Consider the following 19,616-nt stretch of genomic DNA (forward strand, 5'->3'; position numbering starts at 1 on the left):
TTAACAAGCCACTTTTATTTTTTTTAAAGCCAAGAGAAGAAAAAAAAAATCTCACTACCTATTTTGAAAAAGAATGTTTTCAGGCAGTTTTTCATTAAACAGGAATCAGTATCACTACATTTATTACCAGAGCTAGAGCCTCTGCAGGATACAGAGAGAAAAAGCAAATTATCCCTCCAAACTGCTGTGACCACTTTCTTTAGGAGGGAAGATCTTACAAGATTCCTAAGAGGAAACGTGTACAATGCCCCAGCCTACACTTCCACGTTGCGAGACAGACCAAGAAACTTTATTTATTTAAAGACAAGAAGTAAAAAGTGAATATGCCTCTTACCTATTTATGTGTCCAATAGCAGTGTTAATAGTAACTCTTGGACTGTTCTCATCTGGCCTCAACACATAAGGCGGAAATATATCATCATCATCAACAATGGGTTCAGTTTCAGTTTCATTGGTATCGATAGATTTTGAGCATTTGTTTCTCAGGATCTTAACATTTCAAGAACAGAGCATAATGAGAAATTTTTCCTTTAAAATACTATGATAAATTTAACAAAACCAGGCACCTTCCTTTGACCTCATACCTTTTCAATTGCTTTGTATGTCTTAAGATCTTCTTCAAAACTTTTTATTTTGTCTGTATCTGCTAACATGATGTAATTGGAAATTGGTGCTCTAGCTCTTCCTTTTGACTGCACATAGGAACGGTATTCTGTGGGCAAATCAAAACGCACCACCAAGTTGCATTTTGGTATGTCAACACCCTCTTCTACAATACTAGTAGCAATAAGTAGGTTGGTCTCATGTGCACGAAATTTTCTAAGAACCTGCAAAAGTAATGAAGACAAATTTGAGAAATTAGTCCGACACCTGTTTCCATCATCACATTCATCAAAAACCAATAAAATCAAGGGGAGTGGACCACACATTCCAAAAACTTGTCCAAATATGCAGATATAAAACTATTACAAAATCTCTTTTCAGAAACACAGCAGGACTATTTATCAGAACAGGTAGATTTCTAGGAACCAAATCTGCTATGTGGAATTCCATGAGTATAAGAAGCTACTACAGCCACTAGTAATGCAGAGGATCCCACCTATCTATTTACAAATTTTTCTGCTATGGTATAAAAAAAAAAAATGTTGCTTTCAGGACAGCATCTTTTCCAACCATTTCTAAGGTTGAAACATCTCGGGGCGGGGGGGAAGCACATTCTAGAGCTAGTACTTCTGCTATTTATATTACTTACTAAACAATACTAAGGAAATGTTTGGGGCAGGGGAAGGCAGAGGTCAGAAGGACAACTCAGCCAGCAGTGAGGGGGAGGAATGAAATACATTTGCTTTTAAATACTTCACATACTTTAAGTGAGGTCAAAATCACAGGGTTTTATATTTATATCATTTAATGATTTACCAAATTCACTTTTAGCAAAGATAAATATTAAAACCAGCTTACTGTTGAAAATGTCAGGAACCTGGATTTTCTTCACAGTATTAATGTACTACTAACCCAGTGCAGAAAAATTAGATGGCTGATGATCTGACTAGACACAAACATGACTGTAGATGAAGCTTCAATTTCTGTTTGTGTAATCTGACATAGCAATGTCTCTAAACATGGGGTTTTCTGGGGGTTTTGTTTGGGGTTTTTTTTTTGGTTTTGGTTTTTTAATGAAGAACATCTGTATCTCCAGTAAATATGCACATTTGTTAAACCAAGGGTATTCCCTGAACTTCCAATGACTGTGCCCAGACCCTGTCTGTTGTTTTGTTTTCAAAGACACACATCCCCCAAAAAACTCAAAAGGTTCTGAAGGTACTGCTAGTTTCAATTATTTTTCTTGAAGTTACCTCTTCCTGTTTTCTGAATTCTACTTCCATCTGCTTGTTACGAGGCTGGTTCTTGCCAATGCCATGTCCAGTTATAAAATTGCTACTGATGTAAGCCAGTTCTGGATCTTGCTTGCCAGCTTCTTTTATTAACCTAAAAATATTACATGCATTTTTAGAAGTCACACAACACAGAAAATGAAAAACAATCTTTTGTTTGCAAGACCTACATTAAAATAAAAAAACATGGAAGCATGACAATTAAGCCATGCTAACACATAAACTGACCTTCTCTAAAAACACTAGTTCTAGTGAAAACCTCTGCAAGGATAATAAAAGACAGGCTGCATACATACACAGCATGAGTGTGCATGCATCACACGCATTTCAGACCTATCATGGTAAAACCAGGTATTTTTAAACCAATCTATTACTCTAAGGCTCCCTGTTGTTAAGGTACCCTACTCACAACTGGTTTAGTTAATCTCATTTTCTGTAAATGACGACTGATTTTAGCCGAAAGACCTGTAACTGCTCCCTCAACAAAATATGTTTGCTCAACATAAGGTGTTTATTTTTAAGTCAATATTAAGGAGAATAACAATATGTGTTTTAAAAATACATATTCTGTTCAGGCATACTAATCACAAAATGTTGACTGCTGACCTGTTTTTCTGAAGAGTGATGCTCAGCCTACCCAGTGAGATGTTTACTATTTTTGAAATTAACCCAAATGTATCTACAATTGGAGGATTTAATCCAATTTAAAAGGAACACTGAACAGAGAGATGAGGAACATCCATGCTCTCAGTTTATTCCCCTACATCCTTCTTTACATTACAGAAGCAGAAAAGGCTGGCTTCTGCAGTGTTCCAGTTTTGCAGACGAGGTAGAAGATTGCTCATATAAATAACACACTGAATCTAGAACTAGGCATTTATGGATTTAAAAGCATAATTACATTCTGCAAAGTAATTATGCTGTAGCATCCTTAGCTGATCTGTTTTCAGCATGGACAGAACCTGGGATTTCTCAACCATAACAGGTTTTTGAGCAGCAAAGCCAATAAAAATTAAGGGACTGTATACAAAAACTTACATTCCTTGAGTGTCTCACTACAGCCATCCCACTTTGATCATAGCATATCTATCACGTCCATCACCAGGTGCTCCTCATATCCAAAGGACAACCTGCCTCTGTATATCTCCAACAGTAATTCAAACCTTTCCAGTTACATCTCCAGCAGTTCTGCCTCACAAAGAGGTGCATGCTGTGCCAGTCCCCAGCTACACGCCTACCACATGCCCAGTGAGCTGCTCCCAAACCACATGGAAAATGGCAAAATCCTCCCTGCCTTTTCTACCCTTGGAAAACTACCGAGGTCTCTCCCCTTTACCTGGTCACTGTTTTAAACAAGATTTATGGGAACATAAAACACTTTAAAGATTTTCTTCCTTTGCAACCTGTTAAAACTGGAATGGACGGGGAGTATAGGCAAGAGAATGGAAGAGTGGCAAACAGCTTCGTATCCTTACGGATAGGATCCTCCATACAGGAATGCATGTGATTTGTTAGTTCAAGGCTAAACAGATCCACATTTCTGTATGCAGTCTAGGCTCTTGAGACAGACATACTAAGAAAGTACAGGTTAATAACTGGACAAAAACCTTAATTTTTTATGTTTCTTTTTCCACATGGCATTTCCGTCAAGTCATATAGCTTTAGTTTGAGTTCCTACAGCAAGAATGCTTCAGATGATTAGTATCTCACTTGTTATGGAAATGGACAATTAAAAACATCTGAATAAACATTTCACTGTGCACATCTTCGGCAAGTTCTTAAGAAACATTCAACACTTCAACCTTGTGGTCAAAAAAGTATTATTAGTGGGAGGTAACAGGTGTTGTTTTTCAAACAGATACAAAAACTTCTACTTTCAGACCCCTAAGGCAGTTGAGGGGCACCACAATGAAAATGGAAGGAAACAGGGCTTTAGAAAACATTTTCTCTTCTGAAAAGGAGCTTATAGGAACCAGAACTCAACTGTATACACCAAATAAAACAGTTAATGAGCTACTTCATCAGTTGTGTGTAATAATAATCAAAGAATAAGCTGGGGTTTGGGTTTTTTTTTTTTTCCCCTAATTTGTACTATTTGCAATAATTGCAGTGGTTGTTGCTAAAGATCTCTAAAGAAAGAGATTAGCTCTAATTACGGCTTCAGAGAAAATTCCTACCCATTTCTCCCAGAAAGTACCACACATGCCATGAATTTTGCCCTTCCTCAGTCATCATGAAATATGGACTTCATAAAATGGAATTCTAGTCTCTAACTATTACCATAATAAATATATTTTAAGAAAAATTAGATTTCTGCTTTAACTTAGTTCTGTTGAACAATCCATACTGGATTACTGGCAGCTCGAGTGGTTTTGATATACTAATTCAAATACTCATGACTTCCTTATTCAGGAGATAGTCTTTCCACCTGCATAAGTATAGCTACAATCAGCAGAGACCCTTGAACTAAATCCACTCAGCTGAAGTGAGCCTGTGGTGAGGTTCTCCACTGAAGGCTTTCAGTTTTCTGTCCAACAGCTCAGGTCTACTGATCACCCACGTATTTTGAGACCAGGTGTGTTACATGAGGTAAAGGAGCATTCTGCGACTCTCCTAGCTAACTTTCAGAAGCAGATAAAAGGTTACACACAGTTTTATTTTTTGCTGCCAACAACTTGTGCCAAAGGTGCCTAAAGCTTAAAGATGGCAGAATTTGGTTACCTATTCAATCTAGACATCATATTCTGACAGGTTCAACAGCAGTTAGGATATAGTACAGTGCATAAATCACAGCCTACAAAAACACACAGTGGAAGAGTATAATTTAAATCACATTCATAACTGAACAGAGAAGAAAAAGATTTAACAATTCTGTTCACTCCCTGTAGGATAATGAAATACTCTTTCAGCTCATCAAAAATTTATCAGAATCTGTTAATGTTATTTCTTCAGGAGCTACTAACAGAACATGTCCATTTCACCGAATAGCTTAGTTTGCATCATATTGCATATTTATGCAAACATATTTAAAAATGCAAAAAAGGCACAGAAAAAAGATGAAGTTCACAAAGAACACATAGGCAAGTCTGCAGATCAAAGAATATATTATGCACTCAAACTACTGACTCAGGCAAAAAGGTAACAGCAGACAGGTCAGATTCAGAGGTACCCAGAATGCAATAAACAAATTGCACAGGACATTAGCACACTATCAAAAAAAAAAAAAAAAACCAAAACAAACCAAACAAAGCCCAAACCCAACACAACCTACCAAAACCCAAAAAATCTGGTGAATAAATCAGATGTCATTCATGGTTTGTGGCAAATAGCATTTGACAATTAAGCGTTATGTGCAACTAACAAGGATCACATTCAGGAATAAGAACTGATAAGGAACTAGAGCATTGCAAAGTATATCCTGGCAAATACTTCAGGGTTCATATTTTTCGTGGTAAAGATTGTGAGAAAGTGCATAGTGTTTAAGTGAATAGGTGTTTTATAAGCACCAACTGTTAAATTAGTACCGGTGAATCTTGAGATATTTGTACAAGGGCAAATTTGATTTTCTGTAGACTTGGATCATATAATAATCTGATTTCGTAAGGTAATGGTAAAATTGCTAGAAGTACTGCATTCAGGAGGCTAGAGAAGTTTCTAGCATCCACTGCAAATATAAATTTAAAGACTGATTAAGACAAATCAGTGTATGGCTATTTTACAGGTTAAGTACAGTATTTAACATTTTGCCTTCTAAAGAAATCAGATTACAAACTCAGGTCCAAAACAAACCCTTGAGTACAATCTTCGAAGACACATGCTCTTCCAATCCACCCTATATATGCACAGCCTGATTTTTTTTTTTTTTTGGTTATTCTTTACACAGATCCAGTATGATCTCCTAAACCAACTTTAAAATAGAGTTCTGAAAATACAAGACAATCCCGTACATATTCATAATATTAACATCCATGTACTGGCAGCTGAGACTGCCTTTTTTTTTTTTTTTTTTAAATCATTTAAAAAAAGGAAAATTTACCTATTTAGAACAACTGCTGTGTATCTTCTTTCCACAAAAATAATTCCACATAAAATATTAGTAAAGGGAGATGGGAAATTAGTCTCTGGCTTCTCCTTTTCCTCTATTTCTTCATCCTCATCATCATCTTCAGAATCACTCCAAGATACGTAATTATCCTGATTCCTATTGTTATACCATTCAACACTTTCAAACTGCTGCCGTTCATACGGTTTATATTTGCGCAAGATTTCAAGCAGCTTTATTACTTTTGGGGTTACAAATTTCAGGTCAAGTGAGGCAGGCGAGAAGTGCTCTTCACAGAGTGCATGTATTTTCCTTAGGAAAGTGTCTGTAAACAATAAAAATTTCCTGTGCAGCTCCTCTTGTTCGTGTTTGATATACTTCTGTAGCTCTCTCACCATCATCCCAGCTACCTTATCTGCACACCAGGGTCCCAGAACAACCAACACAGCTCGACAGTCTGACAATATCTACAACAAATGAATTCAAATATCAGTTCAAAGAGTACATTCATGAACTATTCATTTAAGACTGGGATCTTGTTTCCCATACAGCACAATCTTTGTGAGGATTATGACAATTGTTCTATTATAAAAATATTTAGAAGTCTGCTTTTGTTACTTAGTTGACCTTGGGAACTTTGCTGTTTCTAATGGAGCAAGTTTCCCCCTCCCCCCTAAATTACAACTAAACTTCGAACTTTGTACATTTCTGAATCTCAAAAACCCAAGTTTAAAAAATATGTTACAATTTTGTAGAACTGTAATTTGACATTTACCTTAAGATAATTATACTAAAAAGGAGAATACTTCTTGAGGCAGCTAGATAAACAAAGCAGAAATTACTACCTTTTATATTTAACATAGATCTAATAAAATAAACACTTTACTGGACATTTTTACTTTATTTGTTACCGATACTTGTCATGGTTACGAAAGTATCTAACCAGAGAGTTGCACAGTGGCCTTAGGGTAATCTTAGCAAGCCTAGCCTCTCAAAAGAAAAAAAAAATTAGCGGTTTGTATGTGTGGATGGAATACGAAAACCAGAGAGAACTACACCCTACTCGGAGTACAGCATAGGTACTTGAGTACCATCAACACCTTATCTGATGGCAAGTTGCTCCTCCTGAAGAGTCAGATGGGTCAAACAATAAACTAGGAATCCAGAAGTGGGGTACACTGACAATACTATTAAAAGGACTCATTATTTGGATGTACTATTACAACATAAGAACCACAACAGAACTGTAACAAGTCAGGATGATACAGTTTTCAGTTGCTGCTTTAATTTCTATTCCTTCTTCCCTTCTGTGAGGCAGTAAAGAACAGGTTATCATCTTCTTTACACTATCCTCCCTGAAGTTTGTTAGCTCTAAGACTTAATTAAGGGCAAAATTTATCTAAACTAATTGTAACTGCACATAGAGGACTGATGCTCTCCGGAGCCAAGACAAAAGGCACCTCAGGCTGAAAACTCTTTCTTTTTAATACGGGTGACTCCATCTTCTTGGAGAGCTACCAGATCAGAAAACCAGCACAAAGGGTTACATGCATTAGAAGCATAGCGGTTAATCCACTCTTCCAGACTATGCAAAACCTGGGCACTGCCCCCAGCTGCCAGCATTCCTTCTATATTTTAGCCTATTACATTTTAAGTTTAGCACAAAAGTAACCAGGACTTCCTTTTCCCATGCAGCCGTGATAGGCTGCCTTATGTATCATCCTTCCCTCTAGCCCAAATAATCTTTTTCTGGACAGCATCAGAGCGCTGGGTTTCTAAGAATGGTAAAGGAAACTGGAATATTTTGGGCTGAACAAAGAGATACGTTCTCCACCTTCCTCATGGGCTATTATAAAAGTGTGACTCCTTACTGACTTCTTGTTAAACAAAGACTTACATACCTACATACTTGTACCTGAGGAGGCAATTCCAAACCACAGAGCTGCCTGGACCCTGGACCCCACGTGTGACAGGTCCCTGCTCAATACATCATGCCTTCTGGGCTCTACTCTGCCATCTCGCATGACAACATAGGGGCAAACACAGAGAAAGGTAGGGGCAAGCTTGAGGTTCAAATTCCATTCCAGCAAGGTGTGGCACTAGTCCAATATTGTTCTAAGATAAACTGTAGAAATTGTAGATTTATGGCTGGAATTTTTGCCTGAATTCTTACTTCATCATCTTTTAATACACCTGGGTATAGTTTTTCCAACTACTTCCTGAGGCATTACTTCCTCTTCTGTACTGAATTATTCAAAGGTCATGGGAGATCACGAAGATGTCAAATTCTCGACTTCAGAAATAAGGACCCACAACATCAGGATGCAGAATTATTCTACTGCCTTAAGCAAATCTGAATACAAGACTCTCTAACCAGATAAAGTTCTAATCAATGGTTGACATTGAAACCCCACTCATTTATGAAAAGACTTGCACTGTTACTGAGTACAAAAATCAGAAGTCTTGCTCAGGTACTCTAGCCTGGCTAGCTTAGAAAGCTTTAGTAATGTAACATACATGGCAAAGAAAAACACTAGTAAAACTTCTATTCCCCAGGTTTTTCACATAGCTTCATGTCCTTACCTGCTTAGAAATTAATGTAGAATCTCTTTCTTTTGAATGTACAGATATGTTGCAGTCATTTAGAAAAGTAAGTGCTTCATCCAATTCCTTTAATAATCTTCCATACAACCCACTTTTGTCAGTATATGGTCCACAGTCTACAACAATCTCACACGGCTGAGAAGTATATCTTAATTGAGGGCAAAGATCAAGTTAAACACAGCTTCTGAAAGTCAGAGCTATTTCAGCCTGTTAAGGTTATACAGCAAATAGCAACAGCAACATGAAGCGTATTCAAGTACATTTCTTTCCCCACCATGAATTAGTAATGAATAGTTACACACCTAAATACTTTAAAATACAAAATCTCCACCACCCCAAATACTAAAATTCTTCATTCTAAAATACTTTCCTTTCTAATACACTCCCTAAAAAGGAGATTAATATCACTATCTTCATTTCAAATACTGGAAAATTTAAGGCAAAGCAATTTGCCTTAATTTACTTGCCTTGAATTTACTTGACCACTTTTGGTTTTCTAAAGTGTACTCTTTTGATACGCCAAACAAATATGATCCATGTAATGTAAATTTAGGTCTATATATACACTTACACAAGTAAAGTAATTACTGTTCTTGAATGGCAGAGCTATGACTGAGAAATTCTTAAAAGCAAATGGTTCACACAAGTTCAGAAAAATGCATTTAAAAACCACGCCCACAAAACACCTGTTCCAGAACATGAAATAGCCATCTTTGTCTGAAACTCAGTTCACACAACGCAGTGCAGCTAGTGCAAGAAAACATGCTACATATGAAGCATTTCACACTAGTTTTCCTCTACAAATCATCACATTATCACCACCTTTATTTTAAACAACATTCACAAGATTCTACATTTTGTAAGAACATAAAGGAAAACACCCACTTGCTCTGCTATTTAAATAATTTTTACTACTTTCTCTCATCTCGCTCTGTCTTTCATCAGCCTCTAAATCCAGGCTACTCATTTTAAAAAAAAAAAAAACCACCATGCAACTTTTCTGGCATTAAGAACATCTCGTACTGTGGATGTTGCAACATTTTTTTGAATTAAATAGCAACATTATGGCATACACCAAACATGAACCAGTTACTCTGCAAACGTAAGAGTGCATTTTACAAGTTTAGAAATGTGTTGTGGAATGTGAATTTTCTAGGTTGCTGGTATGTTGGGTTTGGTTGGTTGGGATTTTTGGTTTGTTAGGGGGTTTTTTTAGTTGTTTTTGTTGGGTCTTTTTTGTTTTGTTTTTTTAAAAACTACAGAAAATCTCTGAATAACAAGGCCCATCAGCCTTTGTACTTAACTTTAAGGAAAGACTTACTTCAACACTGGTTATGCAAAAAGCAATTTAACATTCCCTCCCCACCCCAAACAGAAGTAATGGTGTCGCATATACACAAACTTTCCTAAAACTTGAGAGGAAATATTTCTACTGGTTTATTCCTCTATCCAAAATGAAAACACAGGCATCAATTTAACAGCCATAATTGTACAACATACCTGTCTAAGACCACCAAATCAGTTGCAGTTTCAGCATTGCTCTTTAAAATTTTCTCCAGTTTCTGGATCTTCTCCTCCAACTCAGCAGGATCACATTTCCCATTTAAAATGGAAGCTGTTAATCCCAAGATTCGAGGACATGATGGATAATCCTCACAGATCTGTGAAGTAAGAGAATGAAATACCTTAGGACAGTTATCCTGCAAACGTACCATCAAGTTAGCAGACTGCAAACTTAAGACGCTTTGTTGGAAACTAGTATTTCAATAGCAGGTGTTGGAAAAGGAACCAAACATTGCATGAGTATTTCCTGTTCTATTGAGTGGAAGTTAAACTACAGATTGAATAACACTTAACAGCAATCATTTTTAAATGTAAATATTTACAATGTGGAAAAATATAAAGAAATAAACAGTTAGCATTGCACAGAATATCCTTGCCACATTTACAACACATATATCATAATACTTCCACACCATGTAAAAACTAAGTATCACCTAAAACAAATAAAAGACACATGCTCTGGTTAAACTTGAGGAGAGATTTAGAAAGACATCTATTAAACACTGTATAAACCAAATACCACATGGAGACAAGAATATCCTGAAAAAGCCCTACAAACACCTTTAGAAATCAGTATTTTAAAACTAGTAAACACTGATTAGTACATCCCATTCCCAAAGGCAAATATTTATTTAATCAATGAATTTACAAAATTCCCCTGAATTCCCTAAATTTAGCTTCTCTTCTCTGTTAGTGCCAGATTTTTCTTTAGTCCCCACTGTAAAATACAGTAAATACACCATTTTTCTATCTCATAATATCACTGAACTCTTAATTCATTAATTTCACAGTCCCAGAACATGCTAAAATACGGTTCTACTGCTCTTTTTCCTTGGTAGCAAAAGCTGCCTTAAATGGTTCACACTTCTCCAGCCCTCCCACCTGACTCCTCCTCCTCAACCAAGTATTAAAACATTCATGCAATGGAAACCCACCTTCATAATTTCACGGTATGGGTGATCCTGGATTGCAAGATGGCACTCATCAAACACCAGAAGATTAATATTCGACAGGGATAAATACTCATTTTTCAAAACAGTCAAAGCAACATGACATGTCATAACCAGAACCTAGATTGAAAGGAAAAGTGTCAGTATAAGAGAAGTGAAAGCTTCTGATCAAGCCTAACTTACTGTAGGCTCTGCTTATGTTTATAGTTTATACTTAATACATTACCTGATGCTTAGAGAATTCCTGACTCCATTTCTCTTTTGTCCATGATTCAGTTGTCTCTAAACTTGAATACTCTCCCACTTTAAGATCTGAATGTGTCCTGACAGCTGACACTTGTTGCGCAACTTGATTTGCTTATGAAAAAAAATATTAGAAAGTCTCAATCACATAGGTCTTTTCATACACTAATTTTCAAGATGTATGTCATATTACCTAGCACCATGTTTCATAACATAGCTTAGACTAATGTTAAACCAGGTGTACATGGCAACTGCCACCATGTAAAAACCACAGCAAGGAAACAGATTGGTAACTAAATTGCACTTCAGACTCAATGTCTTGATTTTAAACCAGGAAATAGAAGATGCCATAAACAGGTTGTATTAAAAGGATTATAAGCAAAAGATGAAAGGTTATCACATTCTTTAATCAGTTTAACATCCTTGCTGTTGAAGGCTTCATGCAAGTGTTTCTCCCAACTTTGCTTTCACACACATTCTATTAAGGAATATTCCATGGAAATATTAGCAGCATGTTTAGGAACTCAGTATACTTTTCCTCTTACCTGAGTTGACCAAGAACACAGTTCTTTTTCCATTTTTGTTGAAATCTCCCCTGATCTGATAGGACAGCTCTTTAGTGAGTAGTACTGCAATAAAAGTCTTCCCTGAGCCAGTGTTTAAGCAGACTATTGTATTATGATCCAAAGCTGCTTCAAGCAGTTCAACCTAGGTTTAAAAAATAATAATGTCCTCACTTGCAGCAATGCAGTGAAAAAGCTGACAAAAAAAATAACACAAGTGGTAAATAAACTACAGACAAGTCAGTACTATCTCTAGAGATCTTTCCAGTGCCATAGAATTAATGTCTCTTTCATAACAATGTACTGTCACAGTCTTTCAAAAAATAGCAATACACAGTATATATAGTCTAGCTTCTAAATCTAAAATCCTTTAGTATCACAATTTGCTGCTATTTTAAGTAGCTTTCTAACTGTATCTTTTAATAGATGATTCTGTTGCTACACACATTGTGTGAAAAAAGCTAGAGCTTTTAAATCTAACTGTATACAACACTTCAGCCAAATAAGCAAGTGTATTAGCTCAAGGTGATCTAAGCTTTTCAGTAATACTAACCAAATGTTAGCTTTCAAGCACCTCTGCAGGGCAAAGAGAACTGAAATTCTAGAACTCAGAAATAGCTTTCCTTAACAAAATGAAAATCAGAGTGCCCTCATGGGGTTTCTGACATTATTGAGCTGCTTGGACCAGTATATGAACCAAAAATTAATACTTACCATGTAGAAGACAGAAGGTCAGAGGGGGGAAGGAGACATGATTGTATGCATACAATTGAGCTGTACAGTGTAATGTTTACTGTATTTGTCCCTAACAGCATTTTGCAGAAAGCAGCAAGAGAATACTCAGCTTAAAAGTTGTTCTGCTCGTCAGAGCGAACTGTGATGATGGCATGGGTGATATCACAAATGTAGAACACAGCCAAGCTAACGAGAAAGAGACACAATTAACTCCAAACAGGTGGAGCTGTGAGAGACATGCCTAGACTGCATGCAACACTGCACATTCTCCAGCTGCTCTGGTTCTTCTTCTATTAAGTTAATGGATTTAATTGCACTTTTTTCTGATATTACTGTATTAGTATTATCACTAGTACCTGATATTTTCTTGGCGTGTAAATGTTATCATGAATTGCTTCTTGTTGCCATGGTAGTCCAAAAAATGGACCCATTGGGGAGGAAGCAGGGGTCATGAGCTGCAGTCCCGCCATGCTGAGGGATTGCAAAGCAGGTCTTTTCATTCATTCATCCAGTGTTTCTTTCATTGCATTTTTGTTCCAGCACAACCTACTATGAGAATAAAAAGAAACAGTATTAGATACAGTCACAATATAAAGCCAGAAGAGAAAATTTATTCTAAGGACATTACTTGATTTTAGTTCCAGTAAGTGCTAAATGTCATACTATTTTCAGCAGAAAATGTTAATTTTAAATTTATAGGCACTCTTCCACCTAGAGATGTGTGTTTATCAAAGTACCAAAGAAATTCAAAAGGCACTGTACTTCACAGGGCAAAGTTCATTCTAGGCATTTACACACGTACATTTCGGAATAAAGTCCCATGTATGTTCTGACAGAATCCCACTTGAAATAATACTTCAGAACAAATTTTAAAAAATAAAGCTGTTTTAGCTTTACTTGAAGAAAGAAAAAGATTGATTTTCTAGAGCACAGGCATAAATAATTATCACATTTTCCATTTATCTTTCCAACCAGAACTCCCCATGACCAGGTAAAGCTTTACATACACACACAGAACAGGAACTTTATTCTAATCAGCGGGAAAAGAACAGGAACTACACAAGAACCTCAGCATTTTCAAATCAGCAGATTCTGACAAGGTTATCTATTTAAGGAACTGGCAGAAGCATTATAAATAATTGCTCGTGACTCTGATAAGGACTAATGGGAAAGGAACCCTTATCAGGTTAACCACCAATTTCCAGAAAGATATTCTAATTGATAAACAAACAAACCATTCACAACTTGATGACAATTACACACTGGGAAACACTTTCCTACTAAGGCTATGAAGTCCTCATCACTGGGATTTTTTAAAAATGTTTGTTATCTGTCAGGAATGATCAAGGTTAAAAAAAAAAAAAAGAAAGAAAAAAAGAGTTCTACCTTGCCTAGGGAAACTAATTACGGCCTGACAATATAGAAAAATACTGCTGAAGTACAATACAAACACACTGCATCAAATCTAAGACATTTTGACTACTTACCCCCCCTTCAAATCAGATATATACCCTATTCAAAAAAACAGTATTTTCAAAAGTTAGTTTTCCTCAAAATTCCTAGATGCTCTATATTCATTTTAGCATCAATCTCAAAATGAGAAATGCATAAAATTGACAATGCTTTCAAATTTAATCATTCATTAGAAATACATGAGGAAAAGGTAATTATCATCCTATTGCATAGATATGTCCTTGCTTTTCTATATAACAGGAAAGTTGGTTAAGTTTTGCAAATGTGCAGGAGGGAAAAAAACCCCCGAGAAAAGTATGATATGGTATCTAACAGAAAATATTAATCAGTAATATTATGAGAAATAACTGCTTTGAGATATTACAAATAAAGCAGTACAAGAAAAAGTATTCATTTACTTTTGTACCAAGATGAAATTTTATTTTATTTACCACAGTCTTCAATTAATAAAACATTGTAGCTCTTTCTCATATATTCACATTTTTAAGTTAAATATTATAATTTGGGCCATGTCTGAACACTGATTTATATTCTAACTTAACTAATATTAAATAACTACAGGAAGCTCTGACAAAAGACATCAAACTGATTCTCTCTAGTTTTCCATCTTGGGTATATCTTGTAAAGTAAAGAGAAGGCAATACATTGAATTACATGACCGCTCCTCTTGCAGGTTCATGCAGAAGTAATGCCACTTTATAGAAAGTAGTCAGAGATAAAGCTTTGTCTCAGCTTTTTCCAAAGGGGTAGGGGGAGTCCTGAAAGACAGTGTGGTTAAGTTGAAGTAACACTGTTCTGTTTTGTTATAAAGAATTATTTCTCTTTTGAAGACAAACATTCAGTAGTAAATGCTACGTAGTGAAAGAGGGTAAATGTAACTTCTCGGTCTTTGGCTCAGCAATCATCGTACTTCCCCCTCCAACAAAAACAGTATTTCTTTACTAAGAGAACTGTGTTGATATTGCTGGAGTCTTGTCTGATATTTTAATTTTAGCCTCACAGAAACTGTCAGTGTGAGAAGACTCCAGAAAGAAAAGATGTATTCAAATGCTTTAAAAAAAAAAAAACAGCCAAACAAAAAGGAATGTACATTTTCACAGGACATACTAAAGAATGCCCTTGACGTTTTATCTGGGTTTTTTTCCCAGTTGCTTTTGAATGAATCTCCAAACTCATGAAATCTTCTCATTTACTTTTCAGTCCCGTAACCTAAGCTACTGTTTCATCCTGAGACTTTCAGATTATCTAGATAAAATGGATCAATAAGCTATTGCTTTATTTAGCTGCAAATAGAAAACAACAGTCTGTCTACACACATCATAAAATCAGTAATACATCATTATTAATTCAGTTATAAGACAAAAAGACTCCTGTAGATTTTTAAATCATTTTTATACTTTTCAAACAACGCATACAAGCCCATGCAGATTCTGTTCTAACAATTCAACTAGTAACTTTATAGAGCATTCAAAACTGGCACAACTAAAAGATGTTTTGGTTCAATCCCTCTTTGGAACTAGTGGCTTCATGGCTGTTCCTCCACTGGGGAGGGGGAGCTCTGGGTCATGGGAGACAACCAGGAGGAAAGGTGTGCACGTGCTATACAGTTGCATATAGCAAAGATGATCATCCTTGACATTCTGATCTGCTGAGAATTTGCACATCAAATGCACTGACGTTAATCACTATGTGACTAATCAAATTAAATCAGTCATGTGGCAAGGACAGTAGCATGATACACAATCTTCCCCAGCCACTGGTAGAAAGCATCCGGAAACTCTGGGTACTGCTAACCTAAGTGAAGCTTTTGTATGAAATGACAGCTTAGGTGCATGAGAGCAGGGGAGAAAGGAGAAAATGTCAGGAAAGCTGTGTCATCCCTGACACCCCCCCCCAAACTCATAGCTGAAGCTCCCCTTTAATATATCTAGCATCTCTTTTTATATTCCAATGAGTAACATGCTAGTCAGTAACACATTCAAAAAAAATCCTTTTAAGAACACAAAACTCTTTATCATGACTACAACGCTTCATTGAAATGGTCTCAGGCATGTTTCTCTACTTATAACAACTCACGTGGAAACACAATTAGTGTTTGCTTTGTTTAAAATGAGACCTGGTCACAGCCATCATACATTGCTCAAGGCTAGATGGGACCAGGAAAAAACAAACCTTTTGCATAATAAAAGCTAAGGCTGATACCCCAATCATTCTTGTATCTAAGCCCAGCCACTTCAGTTTTATAAATCACTTCAGATCAGCATTGTCTCCTCTTTGTTTACTATTCCACCTATTTTGTGTTTCTTTTCCAAATCCTAAGCACAACCTTGGGAACATATAAAATATCTGTATCACATCACCAGGAGGGAATTAAGGAAAGAAAACCAAAGTTATTTGAGAAGGCTGCTAATAAAAAATAAGCATAAGATCTAATATTTACAAACAAGCATCTCCTTTGCTACATGACAGTGACACTAGGTTAGCTACCCCACTGCAAGAAGCAAGGGGATTTACACTTATGCATGGTTCCAGCTTGATCTGGAAGAGCTGTAAACAGCACAGACTCTGAACTACAATCTGGGTTTCTGTGTATCTTCATGAAAGACCTGCCCTAAAGTACAATCATCTAATTGAGATCAAAAAGCATTCTCAAAAAAACCTTTGAAGTGCAAAGGAAGAAGCTCATGCACATTTGTAACCTGAAAAGTAAGCACAAGCAAAACAGCATTGCCTGACACTGTTAATCATACCATTATTACCCTGTAATCTGACAAAAAAAGATATAATTCAGCTATGATGAACTGTACAGTTAACTAGCAAAATAACAGAGTTAAGCTCGCATGAGGCAGAATGCACTTGAAATAGCTTAAATTCTCTCCCACTGTATGCTAACTTGGGTAAAAAGTTTTCCTCCCTAAACCATCAATGCTACTTCCTGCTGTGCTAAAGTTTCCTAGTCATAGCCTTCCTTTGTATTATTTGTATTGGATGTATATAAGATCTGACAAGATCAATGTCAACGTTATTAAGGGAGTAAGCCAGAATAATGAAGTAATTGTAATTCTAAGTCTCTGTTTCAATAGCAAGGAAAAATATCAAGTTCTTCAATAAAAGAAAAGCAGTACAGGACCATCTAGAAAAAGGGAAAAAACACATCTACTTAAAGAACAGGTTTTAAATTGAAAACATTTGAGATGTAAGTACATGTGTTCAGAATTTGTGGACAGAAGTCAACTGAACCTAGCTAACTGAAACGAGCTTACAGGGAAGCAGAAAAAAACCCAAACCAGTCCTGCTCAGCCAGTGTGAGTAATAGATACCTGCTTAGATGTTCCATCTTTATCCACTGCGTTATTTTGAAAACTGATGGAACAAAAAAACTGTAAGAACTTGCTGAAGCCAAATTTGGAAGGAGAAACACAGGAAACAAGTCGTACTTCCTGTCGCTTTAGACTAGGTTACAGAAGCTGGACGAAGCACCACAGTGCCCAAGCTTATTCTACTAAAATAATACTGAAAGGTCCAGTTTTATGGCCATCAATCTTGATAGTTTTAAGAGCAAAATCCACAACCTGATGTCCTTACTTCAACGCACATTTATATGAATAGACAGTGAACTACAGAGCTAAAACTAACCCCTTGTACTACCATTTAAAGAACTTTATTTCAGAAGGGCACAAGGTTGGGAATGAACACCCAGCAACACTTAATAGCAGTTTCTTCCAGTTTACAGTAATTCTGGAACCGTGGTGTAGGTTTTTAGTCACAGAACTAAATCCAAGTTGAAGCAGTCCCTTGGTGCACAAAAAAATGTCAAGGTTTACTGCGCTAAGGAATACAAGCCAAACCAAGTAGGGCACTCACCTGGAATATGACATCCTGGATCTATTCCTGCTCGAAAGACTGTTTAACACATTCATGGAATGATACTCTGAAGTAAACAGAGAGGAGACTAGAGCCCTGGGGACGTATCTTTCAAGTCTTTACCACCATGTGCATGCACCTGGTATTCATACCAAGTTAATGCAAAACTACAACTATCTCCTATTAACAACAAAAATTTATTACTGCCATACACAATGTATTTCATCTGCTTTCTTCACTAACATTGATTTGTAAATTTGTACCAAATATAATCCTTGTGATACAAAAATTATTTCTAATGCTGTAGGCTTCATCTTTGTCCAGGGCTGCCTAATTTATTCAGTAAAACCACTCTCAGCATCAGCCAAAAAAAAAAAGTTAGCCTCAAGGGGTGGAAAAAAACCCCCCCACTTTAACTCTAAAGTAAATAAAACACAATCCATTAAAAAAAAAAAAAAGAATCTTGCTGCTTGAATATTCTCTTACACAAACACCTAAAGAGTCTGAATATTGCATTCTTTATAGTAAGTTTTATGTCCGAATGCTACATGAAACATGAACTTGCTGAAAGATCTAACACAGAAAATTCTTACTCGGGAAATGGAGGAACAAATAAAACTGTACAATATTACAAATATAAAATACAGAGTAGAAAATGAACGTAAAAATTTATAAAATGTAAAATAGTCACTGAGGATGTTCCTTACCAACTACTGCAGAAGTCTGCAGTAGAGCGACTTCTACTTACACTATAAACATTCAGTGGCAAGAATTGTTTTTGCTCAAGTGAAGGTCAACATGCAAGATTCCACCATCATCTAATTTCTAAACCTGCTTTTAGAAGTACACTTTTTAAAAGGATTTGACTTTTCTTGTGATAGTGCAAAACCAGTACAAAAGCATATTTTGTGAATATTATTCTTGTAACTTCAGTTTTCTTAGAACTTAAAAAAACCCAAAACAAACACACCCAGTTTTTATTTGGGGGGAAAAAAGCACCCAATACACAAACATCTCAGAAACAAGTGAAAAAGTTTCATTTTCATGGGAAAAGGGTTTTTTTCCCTTTCATTTAGCAGCCGGTATCTAGGATACTTTGAAAATTAAGCACTGAGATTTCTGCTCCCAACTCAAAATTCAAAGTTTCTAAATAACATGATTCAGCCCAGAAGGTCTAAAGTAAGGAAACACTGTTAAACAATATTATTCCATCAGATAAGTCAGAAATCTCTTTTATATTATGCTATCTTTAACATACAACACAGCCGCAAGAGACACTCCTTATCTGTTATCCTTCAAAGACCTTCACCACATGCCTTGCCTAACAGCAGTTTTTATATTTGGTCTTACGGGGTGAGATGGGGGGGAATCGTATTTCTGATCTGTTCCCTTTCAAGAAGGGCAAACACAATATATACATGCTTACACAGCTCAAACGTAAGCATTCCTATAAGAACCAGCTTCATTGGTTTCCCTAGCACAATCATCCATATTCATCGTGAATGTTCATCTTGAACTGGAAGAATTTTATTTGTTCTATTTTTCTGATACAGAACCAGTCTAACAGCACAAGCAGAACGTTGGTGTCTAATAGCACACCAAGATATACCAAAGCAGCAAAGGCTGCTTTCTGTTGTTCAGAAAAGTTTCATTAAAGAGCTTATTAAATGAAGATTACACTGAA

General features: G+C 36.2%; 1 protein-coding gene across 3 annotated transcripts in view; it reads right to left on the reverse strand.

Annotated features, from left to right (window-relative positions):
• The window catches only part of DICER1 (dicer 1, ribonuclease III), a 44,893-nt gene that overhangs the window by 23,894 nt on the left and 1,383 nt on the right, over nt 1-19,616 (reverse strand). Inside the window, exons 2-11 of one of the 3 annotated variants that reach the window (XM_009485885.2) lie at nt 12,952-13,144; nt 11,843-12,005; nt 11,281-11,411; nt 11,040-11,174; nt 10,042-10,202; nt 8,521-8,689; nt 5,932-6,404; nt 1,857-1,989; nt 585-827; nt 335-489 (exon numbers count right to left, since the gene is read on the reverse strand). In XM_009485885.2, the coding sequence (XP_009484160.1) occupies nt 335-489; nt 585-827; nt 1,857-1,989; nt 5,932-6,404; nt 8,521-8,689; nt 10,042-10,202; nt 11,040-11,174; nt 11,281-11,411; nt 11,843-12,005; nt 12,952-13,095 (1,907 nt within the window). In that variant the 5' untranslated portion in view covers nt 13,096-13,144. Of the gene's footprint in view, nt 1-334; nt 490-584; nt 828-1,856; nt 1,990-5,931; nt 6,405-8,520; nt 8,690-10,041; nt 10,203-11,039; nt 11,175-11,280; nt 11,412-11,842; nt 12,006-12,951; nt 13,145-19,616 lie in introns of those variants that run through there. The other 2 variants (XM_075712020.1, XM_075712021.1) reach the window with 2 other exon arrangements.

This window comes from Pelecanus crispus, chromosome 6, assembly GCF_030463565.1.
Source record: "Pelecanus crispus isolate bPelCri1 chromosome 6, bPelCri1.pri, whole genome shotgun sequence".
Classification (NCBI taxonomy): Eukaryota; Metazoa; Chordata; class Aves; order Pelecaniformes; family Pelecanidae; genus Pelecanus; species Pelecanus crispus.